We start from the raw sequence: 22,725 nt of genomic DNA, 5'->3' as shown, positions 1-22,725 counted from the left end.
CATCTTTTAAATCTATACCCCTGATATTTTCTCCCACAACAAGCAAACAAACCCAGAGTGTCAGAGTGGTGCAATTTTTATGCCGGTTTTTTTCTTTAATGTTTCTGGATGACTTAAGCTTTAATAAAATGAATATTTATTAAGAGTATACTGTTTTATGGAATGCTAGAATAAAATTACAGTTTACTAAATAAAATTGAACTGAATCTGATATTATAGAGAGGACGAGCTTCTGTGTGTATTTAGAGGTATATTCTCTAAAGCCCTTTGTGACTCTGAATTTTTAATCTATGACCCATTCTGGTCCCAGATCATTTTTTGTACTCTTATGAATTTATATGTATTTGTAATCAAGTAATTATTATTGGAATTGCAAATTTAGAAATTTTGTTTGTTTTTTATTTCCACTATTTATTAGGAGATTGGCCCACGAAGAGAAGAAGGATGCTCATTTTTATTTTATTTCCAACAAATGGAATTGATTAGAAACTTGTTAGAATCTTGGCTTTCTAAACCAGTAGAGGATTTTGCTATGCTTCCTATTAGATAAACAGTAAAGGGCCGGTTATGCGTTTTATACGGCATTTTGTTTGATGCCTTTGCTGTTATTTTATAGTATCATTTTAAAGTATTTTAAAACAGATAGTAACAAAGATCAACATTTAAGTTTACAGATCACTTTTATTCTGACCTTGTGGATCAGAGACCCTCAGACTGTGAAACTGACACGTAAAGTCCCCTGGGGTCCGGGCAGAAGTCAGCTGCTCTTTCCATCATGTTGCTGTTACACACAGGGCCGCCCTGAGTGTTCCTGTGTGTGTCTTTGTCAGCATGTTGGAGTGTTTTTGTAGTAAATACCTAGGAAAGGGACTGGTGGGTTGTAGGGGTTGCTATCCTTCAAATTAAAATAAAGTTAATCAACTGAAAATGATCCAGACTGTAAATCCCCCCCCCCGTATTCTAGGAAAATGGGAAAATTTAATGTTGTTGATTCTAAAGCTTTATGCCTCTGAGAAGTGCAAGGGCATTATTGTTTACAGACCAGTGTGTTTAAAGGTCAGGAAAGGGTCATCACAAGCTTATTCAGTGTAGCAGTCAGCAAAAAGTGCAAGAGAAGAGAGTTCTTGGGTGATTTATATTCTTGATTTTACTACAAATTATAGCAGTCCAGCTTTGGAATAAGCATTTATATGTGGAAAATGTGTATATTTACCATTTGGAGTAAATGTTCATTAAAAAGTTATCCAATTTGATGCGTTAGAGAGAGATGGGCCTAGTTGGAAATCTGGGTCCCCCTCTTTCTGGCTGTGTGACATGTCCACGAGGCATGCGTTTAGCTTCAAGTAACAACAGTGGCTAAAAACGAAGGGGTTTATTTTTGTCACATAACGAGAAATCTTTTTCAGCAGTGGTAATACTGAGTGATGTCAGGGCTGGTATCTCTGTGATTCTTTGGCCTTTTTCTCGTGAAAAGACGTGGCTACTTCAGCTGGAGGCATCACGTCCCTATGGTGGGCAGGGAGAAAGGAGGAAGGACAAAGGAAACTTTGATCAGAATAATAGACTTCTGTTTATGTCTTAGAGCCAAATCTAGGTTACTGGATCTAGCCAGTTCTAGCGTAAAGGCAGGTGGGAGGTGAGTAATTAGCTTCTTAGCACCTGTGGTAGAAGCATGCAAGGAAGAGACTGGGAATGGACACGGGTTGCTCAGTCTACCACAGCCATCCTGGGTGCCACAGGTAACCTGAATGAGCCTCAGTTTCTTCTTGGGATAGTAATAAAACCACTGGGGAAGGGATCTGGACTTTTTGTGTACTACTGAATCGCTAGCATCTAAAACAAGGCCTGGCAAATGTATTTGTTCAGTGAATTAATACATGAAGATTATTATGAGAGTTACGTGAGTAGTGCATATGAGAAACTTAGTCCAGTACATGACACATAGTAATATATAAATGTTACCTACTTTTATTTTCAATCTGTATAGTGATTAAGTAATTGATTTATTATGCAAGCACAATAGAACTTTCTATAATTTGACTATATTTGTCATATTAGTTAATGTATGATATTGGATTTTCATTGGTTTCTTGTCCATTAACATTTCTAATAAAGAACAGCTTCTATTTGCTGTATCTGGCTTGCTATGTAGATAGAGTGACAAAGATAGAGATATATGAATACCAGTATGAAAAGATATTGTAGAAGTTTCTTAAAAAAACACTTATCTTTGAAAATGTAAATTGAATGTAATTTTTTTAAAAAAACTTTTTTATTGAAGTGCAACAGAAAAAAACAATACAGTATATTTAAGTGTACAGCTTAGTAAGTTTCTACAAGTGAACACCCCATGTGACCACGACCTAGGTGAGTATATAAAACATACCAGCACTGTGGGGAGCCGTCCCTGTGCTCCTTCCTGGATCTAGCGGTTGGTCTGCTGGTGGCTAGGAGGGGATGAGTCTTGTTGGGGGCCTGAGCGTCCTACGAGGTAGAAGCTTCTGTATGGTCTCAAGGTGAAATAAGAGTATGCCTCCTCTGCAGGTGCAAAGGGGTTAAGGTGATCTGAGGTTTCAGAGCCTTCAAGCTTCTTGACCCACACACCCCTCTCTGGTCTCAGAGTCTTGGTTCTTCCCAGCTAGGATCCTGCCCTCCGACCAGCTGACGTGCCCAGATTGAGTACTCAGTGTTGAGTATTCAGTATTTTTGGTGATCTGCTGCTCTAATAATTAAGTCCTGGACCTGACTCTCAGCTCTTTCTGCTTTCTGACTGTGGGAGATGAGAATCTCTTTCTGTGCTCCCAAGAGGCCTTTTTATCTTTCTCATGTCACCTCAGATCATTCTGTTTTTAATTGCAATCCCCTAGCCAGTTCGTCAGTAGCCCCTAGCAAGAGCTGATCCTATAGGTCTGTGCTTACTGCTACTTATTAGCCCCCAAGATGCCTGAGATAGTTCATTGGCCAATTAATTTCCTTTCATTGGCTTCCTGTCCCACTTCATAACTGGTGGAAGTTTTAATGATTGCCTACTACTCACGCAAGAGGCTGTCCATACTTCCTCTAGCGTCGGTGATGGGAGTCCTCATCGCCAGCCTGGCATCAAGCTGCACATTCCCATATCTAAGTCTGTGTTTCTGGACCACTTCTAGTAGCAACTGTCATTATCTGAATTCTCCAAGAAACAGACTGTGATGGAGATCTGCTTGTGTGATTATTGTGTAACGCTTTTGGGAAGAACACCAGCAGGAAAGCAGGACTGGGCAGAAGAACCTGAAGTGCAGAGGGCTGGCAGGAAAGGTTTCAGGCCAATCTCATGGGGCTGGAACAGATCTTTGGATGATCCCCTATTAATGCCAGGGGGCTGGACCTTTGCACCTTCACACTGCCAGGCACGGGCTGCAGCTGCTAGGAAAGGGCCTCATGTGTGAGCCCTCAGCAGCCCCCACCCCCTGTGGGCTGGGTCTGACAGCAGACCACTGCAGGTGCTTAGATGCTGATTGTCAGACTTTCTTCTTTTCCAGTACACTCATTTAATGCTTTTAATTAATTGTGTGGTTTAAGTATTTTTTTTTTTCCCTGCTTGTTCTTTTGCTATTGAGATGCTTTAAAGCAGGCATCCTCAAACTACGGCCCACGGGCCACATGCCACCTGCCTAGGACATTTATCCGGCCCACAGGTGTTTTTGCCGCAGCTGCCTGTCCTGCTTAGCAGCTGACTTGTCCCAGCCCCACAGTGCGCACTCTCCAATGGTCTGAGGGACAGTGAACTGGCCCCCTGTTTAAAAAGTTTGAGGACCCCTGCTTTAAAGCCTCCCACTCTTGATTGTGGAATTGTTTTTATCTCCTTTTAGTTCTGTCAGTTTTTGCTTTATATATTCTGGCTATTTTATTCAATTGTAGGATTATTGTGTCTTGTTGAAGTGTACCTTTTATTTTTATGAAGTATTCTCTTTATTTTTAATGCCTTCCATCTTAAAAGCTACTTTGTCTAATAATAGATAAAGTTATACTATCCTCCACTGGCTAGTGTCCATGTAGTTTTTCTTTCTTAAAAGTTAAAAAAAATTTTTTTTAGAATATTATGGGGGTACAAATGTTTTGGTTACATAAATTGCTTTTGTGTCATTTGAGTCAAAGTTATAAGTGTGCCTGTCACCCAGATAGTGTGCCCATCACCTACATAGTGTTTCTTTTTCATATCTTTTAAAAATGTCTTTTTGTGTACTAACATATAAGACACATCTTATAGGCAACTTAGAATTTTAAAAAATCTAGTCTGATAATTTTTGCCTTATAATTGTAACTTTTAGTTCATTTACATTTAATGTCATTACTGATATATTTGGATTTAAGTCTATCACCTATTTGTTTTCAGTTGTTCCAGCTGCTCGTCCTCTTTTCCTTCCTTTCTTGCCCTTCTTTGTTAACCATCCCATGTTTGCTGCTTCCTGCCCCATTGCTGGTTATATATTCATTCACCAGTTTATTAGTGAATACCCTAGAGATCTCAGTGCATCTTTGACCTATTAGGAGCAATGTTAAATTAGGACTTTTATTATTTTGTGGACAGTACATCTGTTTCTTTTTATAGATTTCCGTTTCCCAAGAAATCCTCCCTATTTTCAACTAATTTATAGAATATATTAATCATAATTATTTTACAATTTGCTTCTAAGGATTCTAAAATCTGGTTCACATATGGGATTATTTCTGTTGCTCCCCCCTCTTGGGTTATATATCTGATTTCTTGGCCAGCTTAGTGATTTTATTTTATTTTTTTATTGTGTACCAGATATTGTGTATGAAAACTTGCTGATGCTCTAAATAGTGTCATTGTCTCCAGAGAGAGTTTTTTTTTTTTTTCCTGGTGGGCATATCACCTTGATCCTTGATCAGGTGGAGGCTGGTCTGTCTTCAGGGGTCTTGATTGGACACCTACAGTGTTTACCTCTGCCCCTTGGGACTTTTTTTTTTTTTTTTTTTTTCAGTTTACAGTTTTGTCTTCCCAGCACCAAAAGTCTGCCAGAATCTTGGCTTTGCTTTTTATTCTGTTAGCAACTGCTTCCTCTTTGGTTTCTTGTTGTTTGAGACATTAGATTTGACGGGTACTCCCTCTCCAGAGGTTGTTCTTGTTTATGTTGGCTTGTTGAGACCCATAGAGTTTTAGGGAGAGTGATTCTTGTGCTATCTAAGGCATGGAGTATATTTTTAGTGTATATAATTTCTTAATTTGTGGGTTCTTTAGTCGGAGAGGGTTGTGTCTGTGTTGTGGTGAGCAGGGATAAAAGAAGCATACATTGATGAGTTCCACCAGCATTTACTCCACAGGTCTTATCTAGATTTATAAAGTATTTCGGATGACCACAAACTATCTGTCTCATTCTAGTATAAATTGAACAGGTCTGTATTCCGTTCTATCTCATAGACATGTTTTATTAATTTCATATGAAGAATCAGAACTATCTAGTGGAGACGCTGCCTGTTTTTATAAGTAGGGTTTATTGGTACGTAGCCACTGCTGTTGCTCCTGTGTATTGCCTGCGACTGCTTTGCCACTGCAGAGTCGGAGCAGCTGCCACAGAGACGGATGCCTGTAAAGCTTGAAATATTTACTTTCTGGCGCTGTACAGAAAACGTTTGTTGATTCCTGTTTTAGATTATCAAACTAAAGTGATTCAATTCTTTTAATAGAATTTATCATTAATATTCTAAAGAATTGGCTGTAGCTTAAAATATATATCTTGCTTCTCTTCTCTCTTTTTGCCCTTGTATGGATTTTAAAATTGCTTTTCTGCTCCCATTTTCTTCTCTGTCTAGAACCTTACCCCATTGGTAGTTTATTGGAAAAATCCAGATGACACTTAGACATGCTCAGGGTTTCTGCACAAGGGATACGTAAGAGTTGAGAGCCAGCACACAGTGGGAAGCTTGTCTTCTCACACAGCGACCAGAAGAAGAAATACTCAAAGTTCACAGTCAAGTTTCAATTAAAAATATAGCACATGTCGAGATTGGTTTGAGACACAAACCCTGGTTTAAAGCCATCAGAATTAAGGAGCCTTTTGTTTAGCAAAGGTTTTTAATAAGCTGTGTGGCAACCACAAAGAGCACTGTAGTTTGGATTTAGCACCAAGCTAGTGTTTCACATTGGAGAACAGTGTATTAAAATCATTCATCCCAGGGCATCGAATCTGCTGACTCTTTTTGGCCGTACCTAAAAAGTCAGAGGTACTTGAGCCACGTCTGTTTCCAAACCAGAAATAACTCAGGCATATCCTCAGCAGCACTGGAGATCCACATTAGTTACACTGGCTTAGGGTTTAAATGTTCACAGGCATCAATCACCACATTAAAGCTGTAGTGCGATTGTAGGTGTTGCCAGGAATATGAACAAAGCCGCGACCCAGTCTTTGTTCACAGGAGGACTGGAGAGGGCTGATTTTGGTGCTCTCCTTGCTTTAGCAATCCCCTGTCTGTCATGGGGTCAGTCTCCTGAAATCCAGGGTGGAAACTTACAGCTGTCGAAGGTGTTATTTTTGGGGTGGAAGCAAATGAGTAGCACCTCTGTAGTGCTGTGTGCACAGCCTCTCAGGTGGTTTTCAGCACCTGTACTCTTCCTGTGCCCCTGCATGGTGTTCCCAGAGTCTCTGCAGTGGCCGATCTGGAGCTGCTCCTTCCTGAGTCGCCCCATTATGCAGAGTCACTCCAGAGTCTGGTGGGAAGGCGTGAGAAAAAAATGGAAACCACTGATTCATTGGAAAAAAGCCTTCTTGCCATTTCTTTTTTAAAGGCTATAATTGACATGCTTGAATTACAAGTGCTTTTAGAATAAAATTATTTTTTTATAAAATAAAATAATGTGAAGTTTTTATGAATTCTCACATGGCATTTATAACCATTCCTCCCACTGCCAATAATTTCTAAAGTGTGTTAATCTGCGATTGGAATGTGTTTATATAAAACTGAAGGGGTGAAATAATTACTGTATCTGGAGCCTGTAGATTCTGAAATGCTACAGTTCATTACAGGGTGCCACAGTATTACAGCTCGTGTTCACTTAGGGCTGTGTTTCTCAAGCCCAGAGCATCAGTTACACTGAAGATTTTGTTGTTGTTGTTGAAGAGAAATGTTTTGCATAATGAAAAGGAGAATAAAAAGTTCTCATCTTTTAAAAGAAAAGTAGACTTTGAATGAATCTCTCACTCGTGCGGACTTGTCAATAATAGGCTTTGTCTTCACTGCCCATGGAAAAGTTTGAGCAGCGATACATCCAAGACAAACACTGAAGAACTCTGTTTCTGTAACATCTAGAAGAAGCAAGAATTTCCGTCTGTGGGGACACTGCTGTGTCTACCACAGAAGGGAGGACGATTCTGTCGTGACTCAGCCTCACTGAATTTTGGAGGATGAAGCAAGCCTCCCTGTCCATTGAGTGAGGATTGTAAGGACATGTGCATGAAGACACTTCCTAGCCAGTCAGGATAACAGTAGCAGTCGTGACAGACACAATAGAACTAATAGCAGAATGAACCTCACCCACCCTGAAGCGGGCTGTTCATAGCCAGAGCTCGAAGAAGAGGCGTTGGTTTGGCCTGCGTCCTGGAAAGTGGCAGAGCTTGAATCCACGGGGCTTTCTTTGGTTTCCTTCCTCCCTCTCTCTGGTCCTCCTCCTTTTGAAAAAAATTTTTTCAGAGATCCTTTTCAGGAAAATAGTAGTCTTTGTATTTTGATGATACAATGGAGAACTCTGAGGATGAAAGCATGCCACAACACTTATTTTTTGCTGTACCTTAATGTTGTCACATCTTCTAAATTGGCAAATATTAAGATGCTTTATTTTATTTTATTTTTTTTTCAAAAGTTCAGTAGTGGCTAGATGCGGTGGCTCATACCTGTAATCCTAGCATTCAGGGAGGCCGAGGTGGGAGGATCCGCTCAAGGTCACAAGTTTAAGACCAGCCTGAGCAAGAGCGAGACCCCATCTCTACTAAAAAATAGAAAGAAATTATCTGGACAACTAAAAAAAACATATAGCAAAAAAACTAGCCGGGCATGGTAGCTCATGCCCATAGTCCCAGGTACTCGGGAGGCTGAGGCAGGAGGATCGCTTGAGCCCAGGAGTTTGAGGTTGCTGTGAGCTAGGCTGACACTTACTGCACTCTAGCCCGGGCAACAGGGACTCTGTCTCAAAAAAAGAAAAAGTTCAATAGCTTAGATCTATATTTATTTTAAAAATTAAACTTAAATATTTTGTTTACAGATATTGTTTGCAATAACTATTGCAAACATTGCAGTTTGGGGAATAAACCAGATTTCACATAGATTTACAACTGATAGGTGACTTTAGATCTATGTATACAAAGAAGTGGAGACATTCAAGAGTCTGTGTGTACCTGAGAGGGTTGACCGTGTTTCTGCCCAACTTTCCTTCTTCTTATATATAATAACCCCAACAATATTAACCGTCGCAGGGTAGTCTTAGTCGTCTGCTGTTGGCGCTGCTGCTTCCCTTCCTGCCTCTCCCTTCTCCTTCCACTAAGTCGTTGCTCAGTGTCCTTGAGCCGTTGCTCAGTGTCCTCATTGCTCACTTTCGTTTGGGTCCAGTTTAGACCCAGGTAGGTGCTGGGTGTGAGCTGCTGCTTCCATGTTCTTGCTGAGTCTTTGTTGGTGGGGCCAGCGCAGTGGCAGTCCCGGCCAGCGCCAAGCGCTGCTCACTGTCAGCTGCGGTGATGCTTCTGGACACAGCACTCAGCTGAAAGTAGACTGAACCCGTTACCTATTCGGTGAAAATACTGTCAGGGGCTCAAACCTAAGTGTGCATCATAATCATCCCTTGTGCCTTCCTTATTTATGTACTTTTAAATAGAGAAATGAATTCCCCGCTTCATACCTCTCCAGTTGTCATCGAGGGTGGGAGTCTGGGTGGCTCAGGCAGCTATAGTTTAAAAAAAAGCAAAACAACCTAAAGCTCCACAGGTGATCCTGAGAACCAGTCAGGATTGAGAACTACTGATTTATAGCATGCACTCAGGATGATTTTTGTCCACAGTAATTAAGTTTAGATCACTGTATTTGCTCTGGTAGAAATAGATTAGTGTGTAATTAATGAGTGAAGGAAAACTATTTGCTCATGACATACGCGGCACACAGTTTTTGGCTTTCTCTTATCTATCCTTCAGTCCAGTCTTGGATTTGAGTTAATAATGGTGCACAGAGTCTATTTCTTACGAGGTTTGCTAAGCTAGAGAGAGAGAAAGAGCCAGTAAAAGATAAGTGAAAAGGTGACTTGCTGTAGCATTCTCCCTTAGAGGCATTTTTAAAACTGTTTTTAATATTAGGAATATGACACACGTTTCAAAGAGGAAAGTGCCACTTCTCTTTATGTTATAATGGGTGTAGGGGAAAGGAAGAGAGAAATAAGAAAATGAAATTTTGAGGAGTTAGTAAGGACCACATATTATCTTATTTCACAAGTGTAGGATTTGGGATTTGATAAAACAAACAAAATCGCCTTGTATAACATTTTTTAAGACGTCCTTTTTTATTTTTTTCATATTTGAGTTCTACATACCTGACCTACTGGCTTTTGCAGTTTAAGTTAAAAAATGTAACTTTAGTTTCAGAATTAACTCTCAGAGTTAAATAGGCAGAATCAAAATATTGGATAACAGAATTTCTAGTAACTAATTTCATTGGGAAGTGAGTTTTACTAATAGGCACAGCACTGATTTCATAAAAACCAGTGGATATGGAAATAATTGGCTGATACGTGCTCATTTAGTTTTTGGGTCAGTGGTCCCTTGATTAATCTAAGGATTCTGTTTCATCTGCTACACGCCTCTGTAGTTAAGACTCTGAACATATCAATATATATTAAGGAAGAAGATAAAATTGAACCAGCAGGTGTCAGCAAGAACCAAAATAAAAACATTAGTCCTAATTATCTTAACCTTTATTTTGTAATTTTGAGTGATGCTTCTGTGTAGAACAACTCTAAAATGCTATTTTAGTGGACACTTACCTGCATTCTAATGCAGAATCCTTCTTTCTCAGTATGTTACTCTAATGGGAAATGATCAAATGTTTTAGAAAACATGTTTGAAATATAGCAACAGCTCTAAAATGATTTAGTTCAAAGATGTTTGCCAAGTGCTGTGAACTTTTCTTCATTTCAATGCCTTGAAAAAAAATTCTACATAAATTATCCCCATCAAAAAAGGTTATTTTTAATAGTTTAAATATTTCTCTGGCTATCTGTGTTTTTTTTTTCAGTATTCTATTCCTATGGATTAGTTAATAACTATGCATTTTTAGTAGTAGGACTAGGAATTCATAAGCAACTGTCTTCAATGGGCTTAATTTTCCAATGAAAATATAGCATTTATAATGCTTTCAGCATACAATTAGCTATTTTATGTCCATTCTAATACATTGAATAATCAGGGGAAAGTAATGTCTACATTTCCCCAAAATTGAAATGTATATTATGTTTCTCAGTTTGTCATAAATTTTGTCAGAAATCCTTCTTTCTCACTTGATGAATTGATAAAAATACAAATCCAGTAGGCAAATATGATATCCAGTTTTTTGTGATAATCTTATTAGAGTAAAAAACAATAAAAGACTGAGTGAAGGGAACTTTATTGAGCCCACCAGGAAGATTGTGGTGGTGCAGGGCAGTCAGAGGCGCTTTCATTTTATTTCTTGTTGTACTCAATAGAGACCTTCTATTTTACATGCACCCTTAACTCATGAAATCTAATACCACCCAGGAATCCCATTCCTAGATATTTACCCCGGTGAAATGAGAACTTACATGTGAATCTGTATACAAATGTTTATAATAATGGCTTTATTCATAATTGCCCCAAACTGGAAGCAGTGTAGATGCCCCTCAGGTGGAGAATGGGTGAGCTGTGATATATCCTTTCCATAGAGAACTACTCAGCACTAAAAGTGAGCAAGCTACATGCAATAAGATAGATGAATCTCAGCTGCACCATGCTAAATGGGAGAAGTCATAGTCAAAAGGCGTCATTTGTATAACATGCTAGAAAAGACAGACTGTAGGGACAGAATACAGGTCGGTGGGTGCAGGGATTGGGGGAGGGTTTGACTCCAGAGGGACATAGAGGAGTTGTATGTGCTGATGGAACTGTTCTGTATTTTGATTCTGAAGGTTAGTGACATGACTGAGTTTGTTAAACCTGTAGAAATTGTACTCTGAAAATGGCAATCTTACTGTATACAAATTATACTTTAATTAAAAAGTTCTGAAAATGAATGTTAAAAAAGGCATGTAGACTGGAAAAATGAAATAAAATAAAGAATGCTAACTTGTACTTTTCCTTTTCCCAGACATTCTAATAGGAACCTTTAACTCTGTTTACCCCCTCTGTTTATATATTGGTATTCATCTATTTCATATAGATGTTCATTTAAATTCACCCTGTTGTCATGTTCTTTAACTTTTTCTTCCTACATCTTTCGTCTTCTACCAGACATAATTTTCATTCTGCCTATTCTCTTTGGTGTTTTTTGTTCATGAAGTTCTACTTGCTTCAGCACCTGGTTATTTTTTATTATGTGTTAGATACTAAATGTGCAAAATTGTTTGTACAGATATTCTGGAGCCTAAGATGTTCTCTTCCTCTAGAGAGTATTTTTGTTTGTTTCTCTAGGTACCTGGGGCAGTAGTTACCTGAAATCACCTTACTCTGATTTCAGGATTTGAATAGCATATGAGGTAATGCATATGTTAATTAGCTCTATGGAGCCTTTCCACAGTGTGTACATATTTCAAAACATCATATTGTACATGATAAATATGTATATTTTTATTTGTCCATTAAAATAAAATTTAAAAATTTCAGTATTTCAGATGATTTAATGCTGAGAAGACTTATATATTAGGTTGAAAGCATTCAGGGCCCCAGCCCAAATTGTGAGTGTGTTCTCCACGGTCTCTTGTTGAGCCCTGGAGTGTGAGTTCTGTTTGTCTGTTCCCAAGAGGCTGGAGGAAATACACACAGCCTCCTCGCATCTCAGCTGCCCTTCTTCAGTCAGCACAGAGCTCCATGGAGAAAACATGCTCAGATGCTGGTTTCACTTCTCCTGGCTTCCTTCGTCCCTCAGATCCTGGTCTTTAATTCCTCTCTGTTTTATTAGCTCTCTGATGCATTAAAGCAGATTTAAATACATATATGTATTTATTTTTTACAACCAATTATCCTCACAATGAGGGTTGGTCTGAATTAACATTCTGCCATTACAGAAGCAAATATGGCCTATGCCCTTTTTCATGCCCATACACACACACACACACACACACACACACACACACACACACACACACACACACAAATGTCCTATTCTTAAAAACAGTGTTGAGATAATTTTACACATTTTATTATGCAAGGTGCTGCTTTTGATTTAATATGTTATAAATTGGTATTAGAATCATTAAGCAAATGTATATTTACTATATGTTTATTCCTGTGCCAAGTGCTGTGGGGGTGCGGTGATGTTCAACACAGACGATTTCCTGTCATTATGTGGCTTATGTTTGGCCAGGTAGATAGCTTTAACAAGTAACCACATGATTAATTAATTGTAGTTTTGATAGTGGTAAGAATAGTGTCCCTTGAGTACATAGAACAGAAAAATTTGTCTCCTCGGCATCTTAGTTTTTCCTTTCACATTATACTCAGTACATTTTAAAATATCATTAAAAATTTTAATAAACATTTGATCAGTGTGGTCGTTCATTTTATGTATTTGATGTAATTTATTTAGCCATTCTCATATTGTTGGGCCTTTACCTTGTTTCCAGTTTTTCTTCCTGATACTTTTGTACTATACATTATTGTATATAGTCCAAAATTCAGTAACTGATTTATTTTTTTTTTAGGATAGAATTGTGGGATAAGAGTACTGAGTAAAGTATATGGAAAATTCTTGATGTTTATTGTCGTATTTCTTTTTTTAAAATTTCAAACTATTAAGGGTGCTCAAATGTTTTGGTTACATCGATAGCTTTTATAATGCTTTAGTTGGGCCATCAGTGTGCCCATCACTCCAATAGTGTTCATTGTATCTGTTAAGGTGCATTTTTACCCTTCTCTTCCTCTCCCCTTCCTCCTACCCCCTCCTTAATTTCTAACGACTTTTACTTCTCTCTGTGCCCAGGCGTGCCCGTTGGTTAGTTCCAAATTATCAGAGAGTAACTGGGGTGTTTGTTTTTTCATTGCTGAGATACTTCACTTAGGATAGTGGTCTCCAATTCCATCAAAATTCCTGCAAAAGACATTAATTCATTCCTTTTTATGGCTTAGTAGTACTCCCCAGTATGTATGTGTGTGTGTGTCTGTGTGTGTGTGTATACCACACCACGTTTTGTTAATCCACTCACGAATTGATGGGCACATAGGTTGATTCCATATCTTCAGGATTGTGAATTGTGTTGCAATAAATATTTGAGTGTGTTTTTAATAAAATGATTTTTTTTCCTTTGGGTAGATACCCCATAGTGGGTTTGCTGGATCGAGTATTAGGCCTACTTTTAGTTCTTTAAGGAATCTCTATACTGTTTTCCACAGAGGTTGTACTAATTTGCACTTCCATCAACAGTGTATAGATGTTCCTTTCTGTCTTCATCCATGCCAGCATACCTCTTGTTTTTGACCTTTTAATAATAGCTATTCTGACCAGGCATAAGGTGATTTCTCATTGTGGTTCTAATTTGCATTTCCCTGATGATTAGTGATTTTGAGCATTTTTCCATGTATTTGTCTGTCTTCTTTTGAAAAGCTTCTGTTCATGTTTTTTGCCCACTTTTTAATGGTTGTTTGTTTTGTTTGTGCTTTGTATGAGTTCTTTGTAGATTCTCGGTATTAGCCCTTTATTGGATGTATAGATTGAGAATGTTTTCTCGCATTTTGCAGGTTGTCTATTTGCTCTGCTGATCATTTCATTTGCTGTGCAGAAGCCTTTTAATTTAATCAAGTCCCACTTATTTATTTTTATTGTTGTGATTGCCTTTGGGGTCTTAGTCATGAATTCTTTGCTTAGGCCCATGTCTAGAAGAGTTTTTCCTACATTTTCTTCTGTCATTTTTTATGGTTTTATGCTTTACATTTGAGTCTTTTATCCATCTTGTATTAATTTTTGTAAGTGGTGAGAGCTAGGGGTCCTGTTTCATTTTTCTGCATGTGGCTGTCCAATTTTCCCAGCACCATTTATTGAATAGGGAAGATTTCTTTCTCCATTGTATGCTGTTGTCTGCTTTGTGGAAGATCAATTGGTTATAGGTATGGTTTTACCTATAACCAATGGATATATTGGTTTTATATGTCTGTTCTACTCCATTGGTCTATGTCTCTATTTTTGTAGTAAATTGAAACAATTTAGAGTCCGAATTTTCGGCCGGATTGTCACAGAGCTGTTATCTTCTGCTAAGTGCGTGGTATTTGGAGGCTCATACCTATGCCATTGCTGGTGATGTTGACTTTAATTACTTGGCTGTGGTAATGTCTGCCAAGTCCTCTACTATGAAATTATTCTCTCTCCTTTGTAGTCTGTAGGTATTTTTGGTCAAGAATATATCATGGGACAATGTAAACAATTTGCTCCACTGATTTTGCATCCATTGATGATTTTTGCCTGAATCAGTTGTTTCTGTGATGACTGACAGATACGGATTTTTAAATTCCACCATTCTTTCTTTATTAGGTGGCATTATTTTATAAGAAATAACTTCCCCTTTCCACTGCTTATTAATTTTTTTATCCACTCATGTGTTCTTATTTTGTTCAATGAGCTACATAATCCGTTACTTTCAAATCATCCCGGTGTGGCCCGTGGGAGCGTATTCAAGCTGGCTTTCACGTCCTTTTGACATGTTCACATCGTTCTTTGAGCACTACGGTACCTTGCTTTTTCGCACAGTAAGATGTTTCCAGCTTAGCTTGTGCTTTCTGAGCTCCAGCCCCAAAACCAACCACTTGTCCAGAGAGCCTTGACTGCTTACGTGGAATGTGGCTGTGGACAACAGGATTGGTGCTAGGTTAGCTTAATGGGTTTAAGTATAAGTGTTGAGACTAGAGTGTTTTAGAAGTGTTCGTTATTCTCTTCAAAGATCTGATAGTTGTCTTAGTTCTTAAAAATTTACTCATGGTAACACAGAAATGTAAGAATAAACGATTGGCTCTTAAGTACTCGTACTTAATTTTCTTTGCGTTGTCTGATATGGATGTGTCACTTGCTTGATTATGGAAAATGCTGCATGACTCAGTCAGTTAAATGGAGACGGGAGGGTGAGGTCAGGAATATTCCTGCTGAGCGGTGACTTGGGGCCAAGAAAAATATTTGGTTCTGGATTTGAGTGTCCAGGCTCTGCCGAGTATCAGCCACCCTAAAATGTCCATGCTGCCCTTTCATTTTTTAGGTGTAATGTATATATATAGCTATGTTAATGACTTTCTTTTGGGTGGGGGTAGCATTGGTATTTTAATATAGTTGATCTTTTTATGTTGTTATTCTTCAGTTATAGTTGTTTTCGTCAATGAAATATGTCTTATTAATAGTCTCAGAGTATTTGAATGTCACATATAATTAGAAGGAATATTGAAGATTTTATGAATAACCTTGAAGATTGAAGCGAAAGTTTAAGAAAAGGAAACTATTAAGTATGTTTGGATTAGTGTACTTTAACTCTTTAGGATTTTGAAAAATCAAAAACTAAAAACTTTCACTGAAAGTATTTATCTGAAATCTCTCTTAGATTGGTATGCACATAGTTTCATATTTAAGATTTCATAACTTGACATGAGAATCAGTTATAAAGAAACTGATTGCATGTGGTAAGGTCCATGTTAGGGCTGTAAAACACTGAGCATGATGATAGGAGCTTCCCGTGGTCTTTATCTCCTTGTAGTGGGCACGGTGAAAGGAGTATCTTTGATCTACAAGGCAGAATGGAGACAAAAGAATTTCATCTCGGTAAACAGGATTTTCTGAGCACATAATGCTACTTTGGAGAAGTGGAAATGGTTGAGACAGTGAATATTTGTGTGAGCTAAACAGAACTTGGATTTAGCAGATGCCAGAAGTAGGAATGTTGAGATATCTTAATGATGAATTTTTGAAGCATCAGGTAAATCTCTAGTGTTTGAAGATACACGTGCCAAGTATAGGATGAATGACATGAATTGACAATGATTATGTTATTTAAATTTCACCTTATGTCTTTGCAGAGTTTTAAAGTTCCCCCTGCTTCAGACAATGGATGAGCAATCACAGGGAATGCAAGGGCAGCCTGTTCCTCAGTTCCAGCCACAGGTAATGTCTCCTGGCGAAGGTGGGCAGAGTGTGTAGGTCTGTGACTTACGTGTGAGTGAGGAAGCAGTGCATTTGTAGTTCCTTTAGAAAATAAACTAGCTAAAAAAATTTTAATTTTTGAATTTCCAAATTTTAGTCAGAATTTTTTGTTTTGTTGTTTTTCATTTGATTTTTTGTTGTTGTTGTTGTTTTTTATTTTATTTTTGGCTTTTAGTTATAATTGACTTTCGGTATAATTAGTGTACATTTTAGGCGTAGTGTATTTTTTTGTTTTTTAATTGACACATGACTGTACATATTTATGGGGTACAACTTGATATTTCAATAGAACTGTTTTAAAATACTGTTTTATAATTCTTAGTTCTATACAGACGTGGAAACAAAAGGGCAGCTTTAGCTTTTAATTTTCTTTGAATCACCTATAGACTATAAGGCTTAATATTAGGCTTAGGGAAGGGGGTCAGAAAAAGGCAGGCTGTGCCCAGGCTTGGGAGGGCCTTTGCGGTTCACACCTGCCCTGTGCTGGTGGGCTGGTCTCTCCCCAAAGCCACCTTCGTTATTAAACCACCTCTCAGTAGTAGTGCATTTCTCCTGTTAAATAGTTGCTTGTTTCATGTAACATAAAATGAAGCAAAAGAATGTCTTGATAAAAAAGGTACACACATTATTGAAATTCATTATTTACCATCCTGCATATGATATGGATACTTTCATAAAGCTCTGTGACATGTTTAAAGTAAGCAATGCCCACCCCTACATGGGGCAGCACCTCATTTTTATTGCTGTCATTGAGAAAGACTCTATTTCTCTGCTTGGTGTGTGAGGCTCACTGCAGCTTTGTCTCAAATACACTCCGCTAGGCTTATCCCAGTTTTGCTTGGATAGTATTTGTGAAAAGGTTTGGGGAATTGATGTTCTTTCAAATGAATTCTGTAGTCAAATAGTCAGACAGGTTTGGGAGACTTGGGGTAACAGTTACATTATGACAGGACGTCCTCAGAGCCTTTCCTATACTCATGTGCATTGTGAATTTCAGAGAGGCTGTAGTGTTTTCAGTTGTCTATGGAATCCTTTTTTATTTTTAGCCTGTCTGTTGACTTCTACCAGAAGCATAGTTCGGAAAATAACTACCACAAAAGACTGATCTTTTCTGTGTCTGTGACTTTGCTCATTTTTTACTGTCCATCTCCCACCTCCAGTTTCTGAAATCTTGCCCATCTTTTAAGGACCATTGAAAATGCCATGACTCCCATGAAGCTTTGTTTAGTGGTTTAGTGTTTCGAATGCAGTATCTCTCCATGGGAACTTGATCATGTTTTTTTGCATCTTTCCTCTTATGTGTTTGTGACACTTTTGTGTCATTTCCATGTGGACATTTCCCTTATCTCTTCTATTAGGTTAAAATCTCCTTGTGGGAAAGGACAGTGTCTTACCTACCTTGGATGCCCTGTGGGACTTCAATCTCTCATATGTAGCAGGAACTCAGTAAGAATATGTGATTGAAACCAAGCAGGGACTCCTTAAATTTAACATGTTTAAATTAGCCCTTTACTTAATTGTACTTTTATATTGCTTTTTTTTATTGTATTAATACCTATCTGAATTTTCTGTATTGAATAAAGGGACCCTTTATTATTAAAGTAAGGCCAATATTTTAATTTCAAGGTTTTTTGTCTTTTTTTTAAATATCTGCCATCTATATTTTGTGTTATGGTCATAAATTATATTGTCAGGGTTATAATAACTCCTGTCTATTAAATATAGACATCTCAGTGCCATTTTGTGCATACACACAGACACTATTATTTTATATTATTTCTAGCAAAGGCAATAAAAGAACACCTCTAAAAATTAGGTAGTTCATGTTATGATCTTGAAGTTCATAGTTTTGAACTTCCCTGTGTTTCAAAGGGGGAAGTAAAATAAGCACTTTCATTTTGGCCCCTACTGACTCACCAGCCAGGCAAGGTCCGAGCAGCAGCAGGAGACCAAAATAAAAGTGATTGTTTCCCTGTGAGACGCTGGGCTGCCAAGCAGTGTAGATTTCAGAATAACAGAAGTGGTTCTGCATCTCTTTTCACACTGTTCCTTTCCTTCCTGCCTCCTGCTGCTGCTCTGGTGTGGGGACCTCTTTTCCTGTGGGAAAAGGCCAGTGTTACCCCAGGTTCTAGCTGCCTTGAGGGGTGGGAGGAGAAGGATTTCCCCCCTCTCTGCTTTCACACTGATGGTGTGAGACAGTGAAGGAACGATCACCTGACAGGAGCTTATGGGCGTTATTGCTTATTAGGTCTCTGAAAAATGTTACTGCTCTCAGCAGAATTATTTTAAAAGACTGAGAAAGGACAGCCTCTGCTCAGGGTTGACAGCCTTTCTTGTTTTGTTCCACACCATTGGCCTGAGTAATGGGGTGATATGGCAACATATGGTTAGTCCAGAGACCCCTTCCACTTTGTGATGCTAATGTGAGTCTGGACACAAACAGAAAATGAAGGAGGTCAGTTTTCTGAGTGTCAAATACCCATTTTCTGTTATAATGATGAGTAATATAGACTCTCAGTATATTCTTACCTTTTCTTGTTTCAAGATGAATACTCTAACCCCATAATGCATAATATGTGGTCTCATTTTTATTACAATGAGTTCCTTTTTCTTTAAAAGTTTTACAATGTGAGATTCGTGTATCTTTATTAATGTTTAATAAAGACTTAGGGGAAATAAAACTTAGGGGAAATTTCTTCTGTCAGCTTTCCTCCCTCCCTCCCTCCCTCCCTCCCTCCCTCCCTCCCTCCCTTCCTTCCTTCCTTCCTTCCTTCCTTCCTTCCTTCCTTCCTTCCTTCCTTCCTTCCTTCCTTCCTTCCCTCCCAATTTCCTTCTTTCCTTCCTCCTTTCCTTCCTTCCTTCCTTCCCTCCTTTCCTTCTCTTTCCACTCTAGAAGGTACAGAAAGAATATTTTGACTAGATTCTTATTCTGTATATTTTCATTGCCTTTGGACTCTTGTTTGTGGAACAGTGGATTTAGCTTTCTTTTCTTTTTAAGTTCAGACTATATAAAAGGTGGTGACAGAGAAATAGTAGAATTTTTTATTTTTACTGTAAGACTAATTTTAAACAAATGGAAGTTTACAGTTAATATTTTATAAATATTTTGATTTATGATTATTGAGTAAAGAGGGCTTTATTTTATCATAAAGTTAAACATAAAACAATTATAATGAGAGTACAATTTTAAGAATTTCTATGAGTCATAGGGGAGAATTAATTTTAGTTATAAAGTGATCAGAGGCCTAGGATATACTTTTTTTTGTAATTTCGAAGATAGCATAATACTTTGGCTACCTGTGAGAGAGGGAAGGCATCTCAGATTTGCAGGCAGAAAAATCAACAGTCCTTGCTTTTATGGAGTGGAAAGTATGAGAATCTTACCTTGGAGTCTTCATCTCAGCTAGTAAGGTATACTGACATTCTTTTAAGCTTTATAGCAGTGCAAGCCACAATCCATTATGATTTTGTGAAGGGATCGTGAAGTGAGATGAGATGAAGCTGACCTAGTATGGCATGTTCAGGGTTCATTGTGGGCCACAAAGAAGGTGGTCCCCAGTGGACAATGTTGAGTGGGTAGGATTTTTGGACATGATAACTGTATTGACTTCCTCTCTCTCTAGCTTATCTTCTAGAGTTACTGTCTTTGTGAAATAAGGGTCCTTTAGCTTGCTTCTTTTGATAAACTGATTTTGCCAAGGTATTTGTCATATGGCAGTGAGTAGAGGGCTTCTATTTTTGGAAGACTACATGGAAATTGAGATTATATTTTTCTATTAACTGTTTACTACACTGAACAACTTTTTTGATGTACAGGAGAATGAGCAGTAGCTGTTTAGAGGAAAGAAGACTTTGCCATAGTTTGAATTCATGGCCATAAAACTCAAGTAAAGCCTAACACTGTTCAGCAATCATATCCTTCATTCCATACTCTCCTACATCTTATCTTTTGTATCCTCAAATCTCCAAAATTCTTTCTCTCAGGCTCATTCTCAGCTGATGCCCTTGTTTCTATTTCACTGAAAAAACTGAAGCAATTCAAATAGAACTTGCATGGACTTTTACCACATGTCTTCTTCTCAGAATCTGTATAGTCTGCGTTTTCTGTTGTTACCAGATAAACTATCCAAACTGATCTCAAAGGCCAACCCTGCCATGAGTACCAGATCTCATCTCCATCCCCGACTCAGTTTAAACCCTTCTGCTAGGTCCATACTATGCTATTATTTCTCTCAGCTAAATAAACAGCAAAATGAAACAAAAGAAAAACCCTTAAACAGCCTTTTAAGTTACTCTTCCTTCCAGCTGTTAACCCACTTCTCTGATCCCTTTTATAGCAAAATTCCTAGAAAGATTTATCTGTAGTTCTGCCTCCCATTCCTCCTTTCTCTCTGACATCTCCTCCAGGTAAGCTCTCTCCCACACTGTGCCACCCCAGCTGCTCTTGGCAAGATTGCCACTTACTTCCTGTTGCTCTGTCCAGTGGTCAGTTCTCAGGCCTCATCTTACCTACCAGCTGCATTTGAGAGGGTTGATCCTCTCTCTTCTTTGAAACCCGTTCTTCATTTGGCTTCCAGGAATCTTGTTTCTCTCTTGTCTTACTGGTCCCTCTTCTTTGTTGATTTCTCCTCACCTTCCGAACCTCCTAACAATGGAGTGCACCCAACGCTTAATTCCTAGACCTCTTCTCTATCTATATACCTCACTTGGTGATCTTCCCAGTCTCTGCTGACTCTTAAATTTATATCTCAGCCTGGTCCTCTGCCTCAATTCCAAACTCATATATCCAGTTGCCGACTTGATGTCAGATGTGCATGTTTCAACCCTAATGTGTCCAGAACCGAACTCTAAGTATTTCTCTTCAAGCTAAAGACCCGTAGTCTCCTCTATCTCAGTTAGAGACAAGTCCTTCCAGTTGCTAAGGCTGAAACTTAGAGCCATTCCTGATTTCTTCCTGTTTTTCTCCCCTCATGTCTAATGTTAGCAGATCCAAGGCTCTGTCTTTACAACAGATTTATTTAGAGACTTACCTGGGAGAGGAGGTACTCTGACTATAACTGCTCTAGTTTAGTTAGATTACTGCCATCTAATGCCTGGATTAGTGTAGTTGCTTTGTAACTGGTATCCTTACCTCTCATGTTACCATTTCTAGTCTATTCTCTACGTTGCAGCAAGAGTCATCTTTCTAAAATGCATATTTTATTATATTCCTTCTGGTTTCTTACTGCCTTTAGGATGGATTCTTTATTTATATGACTTGAAAGATCTGCATCATCTGGTCTCCTTTTACTTTCCAGCTTCATTTTGTTCCATTGCCTGTTTTGGACTCAGATTCAGCCAAATCTTGATTATACCAATGCTTTCTTTTATCTCCAAGTCTAAGTGTTGAGGTTATGGTTTCAGGTGGTATTCAAGGAGATTCAGTCACTAAGACTGTGGCAATAAGTTATCAAATACTAAGAAAGCTATCAAATGGGAAATTATTTCAAAATATTTAAAGTATGTTTGAGTTATCTTTGAATTTAGATTGATTGTTTACATTTGTATACTTAGGAGTGAAAATTCCTTATATTGTAAAGGAAATACCTTGAAAAATGTATATGATTTTGAAAAGAATTGAGAATATAGTAAAGGTTTTTCTCAGCTGCTATCTAGGAAATTTCAGTTTGAACAGTCTGTTCAGAGTCATGTGGGCAAAGACCAGGTTAACATTAATCAAAATAGTTTTCAACTTTATTAGGAACTGAGTTTAAAACTTGAAAGGTTATTTTAATAATCACAATGATGAGGCTATTCTGTTTTTGAGGATGAATTTGGTATTTGGAAATTTCCAAAATTCTTTGGAGTCAAGTATTTACTTGGTGAATAAAAGTAAATAGTCTTGGTATTGTCTTTTGACCAAAATGAGAAATATTCTTAAATGAGACCACTGATTTTCATGTGGTTCGCAGAGTAGCTCTGATGACCATTATGAAGGAGGAGTTTCAGACATGTTTTCTGCAATGAAGGCCTTCCTGGAGTAAGACCGGAGCCTCCCATGGTAGCTGCTTTGAAGAGCAGCGTTGAATGTGTGCATTCTAATCTGCCTGTTAGAATCAGCAGTATTATTTCACATTTAGGATCCCTTTATACTATGTCTTCCTTTATATCATTTTCATGTGAATATTATGATCTTGTCATATGATTATGCTAGTGTTTCATACAGCTTTCTCACTAAAATATTAATAGGACAAATACTACTACATTTAGGAATTTTGATAAGTCTTTTTCTAGTCCTATTTTATATAGAATAAATTTAAGTATATGTCTTTTTTTTCCCTTTATTAAATCTCCCTCAGTGTAGGAGTG

At 38.0% G+C, this 22,725-nt stretch overlaps 1 protein-coding gene across 2 annotated transcripts in view; it reads left to right on the top strand.

Moving 5' to 3' along the window:
- NEK7 (NIMA related kinase 7) overlaps positions 1-22,725 on the top strand; it is a 132,695-nt gene that overhangs the window by 35,143 nt on the left and 74,827 nt on the right. For both annotated transcript variants that reach the window (XM_012744366.3, XM_012744365.2), the window contains exon 2: positions 16,254-16,338. In XM_012744366.3, coding sequence (XP_012599820.1) covers positions 16,282-16,338 — 57 coding nt within the window. In that variant the 5' untranslated portion in view covers positions 16,254-16,281. The remainder of the gene's footprint in view (positions 1-16,253; positions 16,339-22,725) is intronic.

This window comes from Microcebus murinus, chromosome 23 (assembly GCF_040939455.1).
Source record: "Microcebus murinus isolate Inina chromosome 23, M.murinus_Inina_mat1.0, whole genome shotgun sequence".
NCBI classification, from domain to species: Eukaryota; Metazoa; Chordata; class Mammalia; order Primates; family Cheirogaleidae; genus Microcebus; species Microcebus murinus.
Note: the sequence above shows the minus strand (reverse complement) of the source record. Positions and strands in the feature narration are given on the sequence as shown.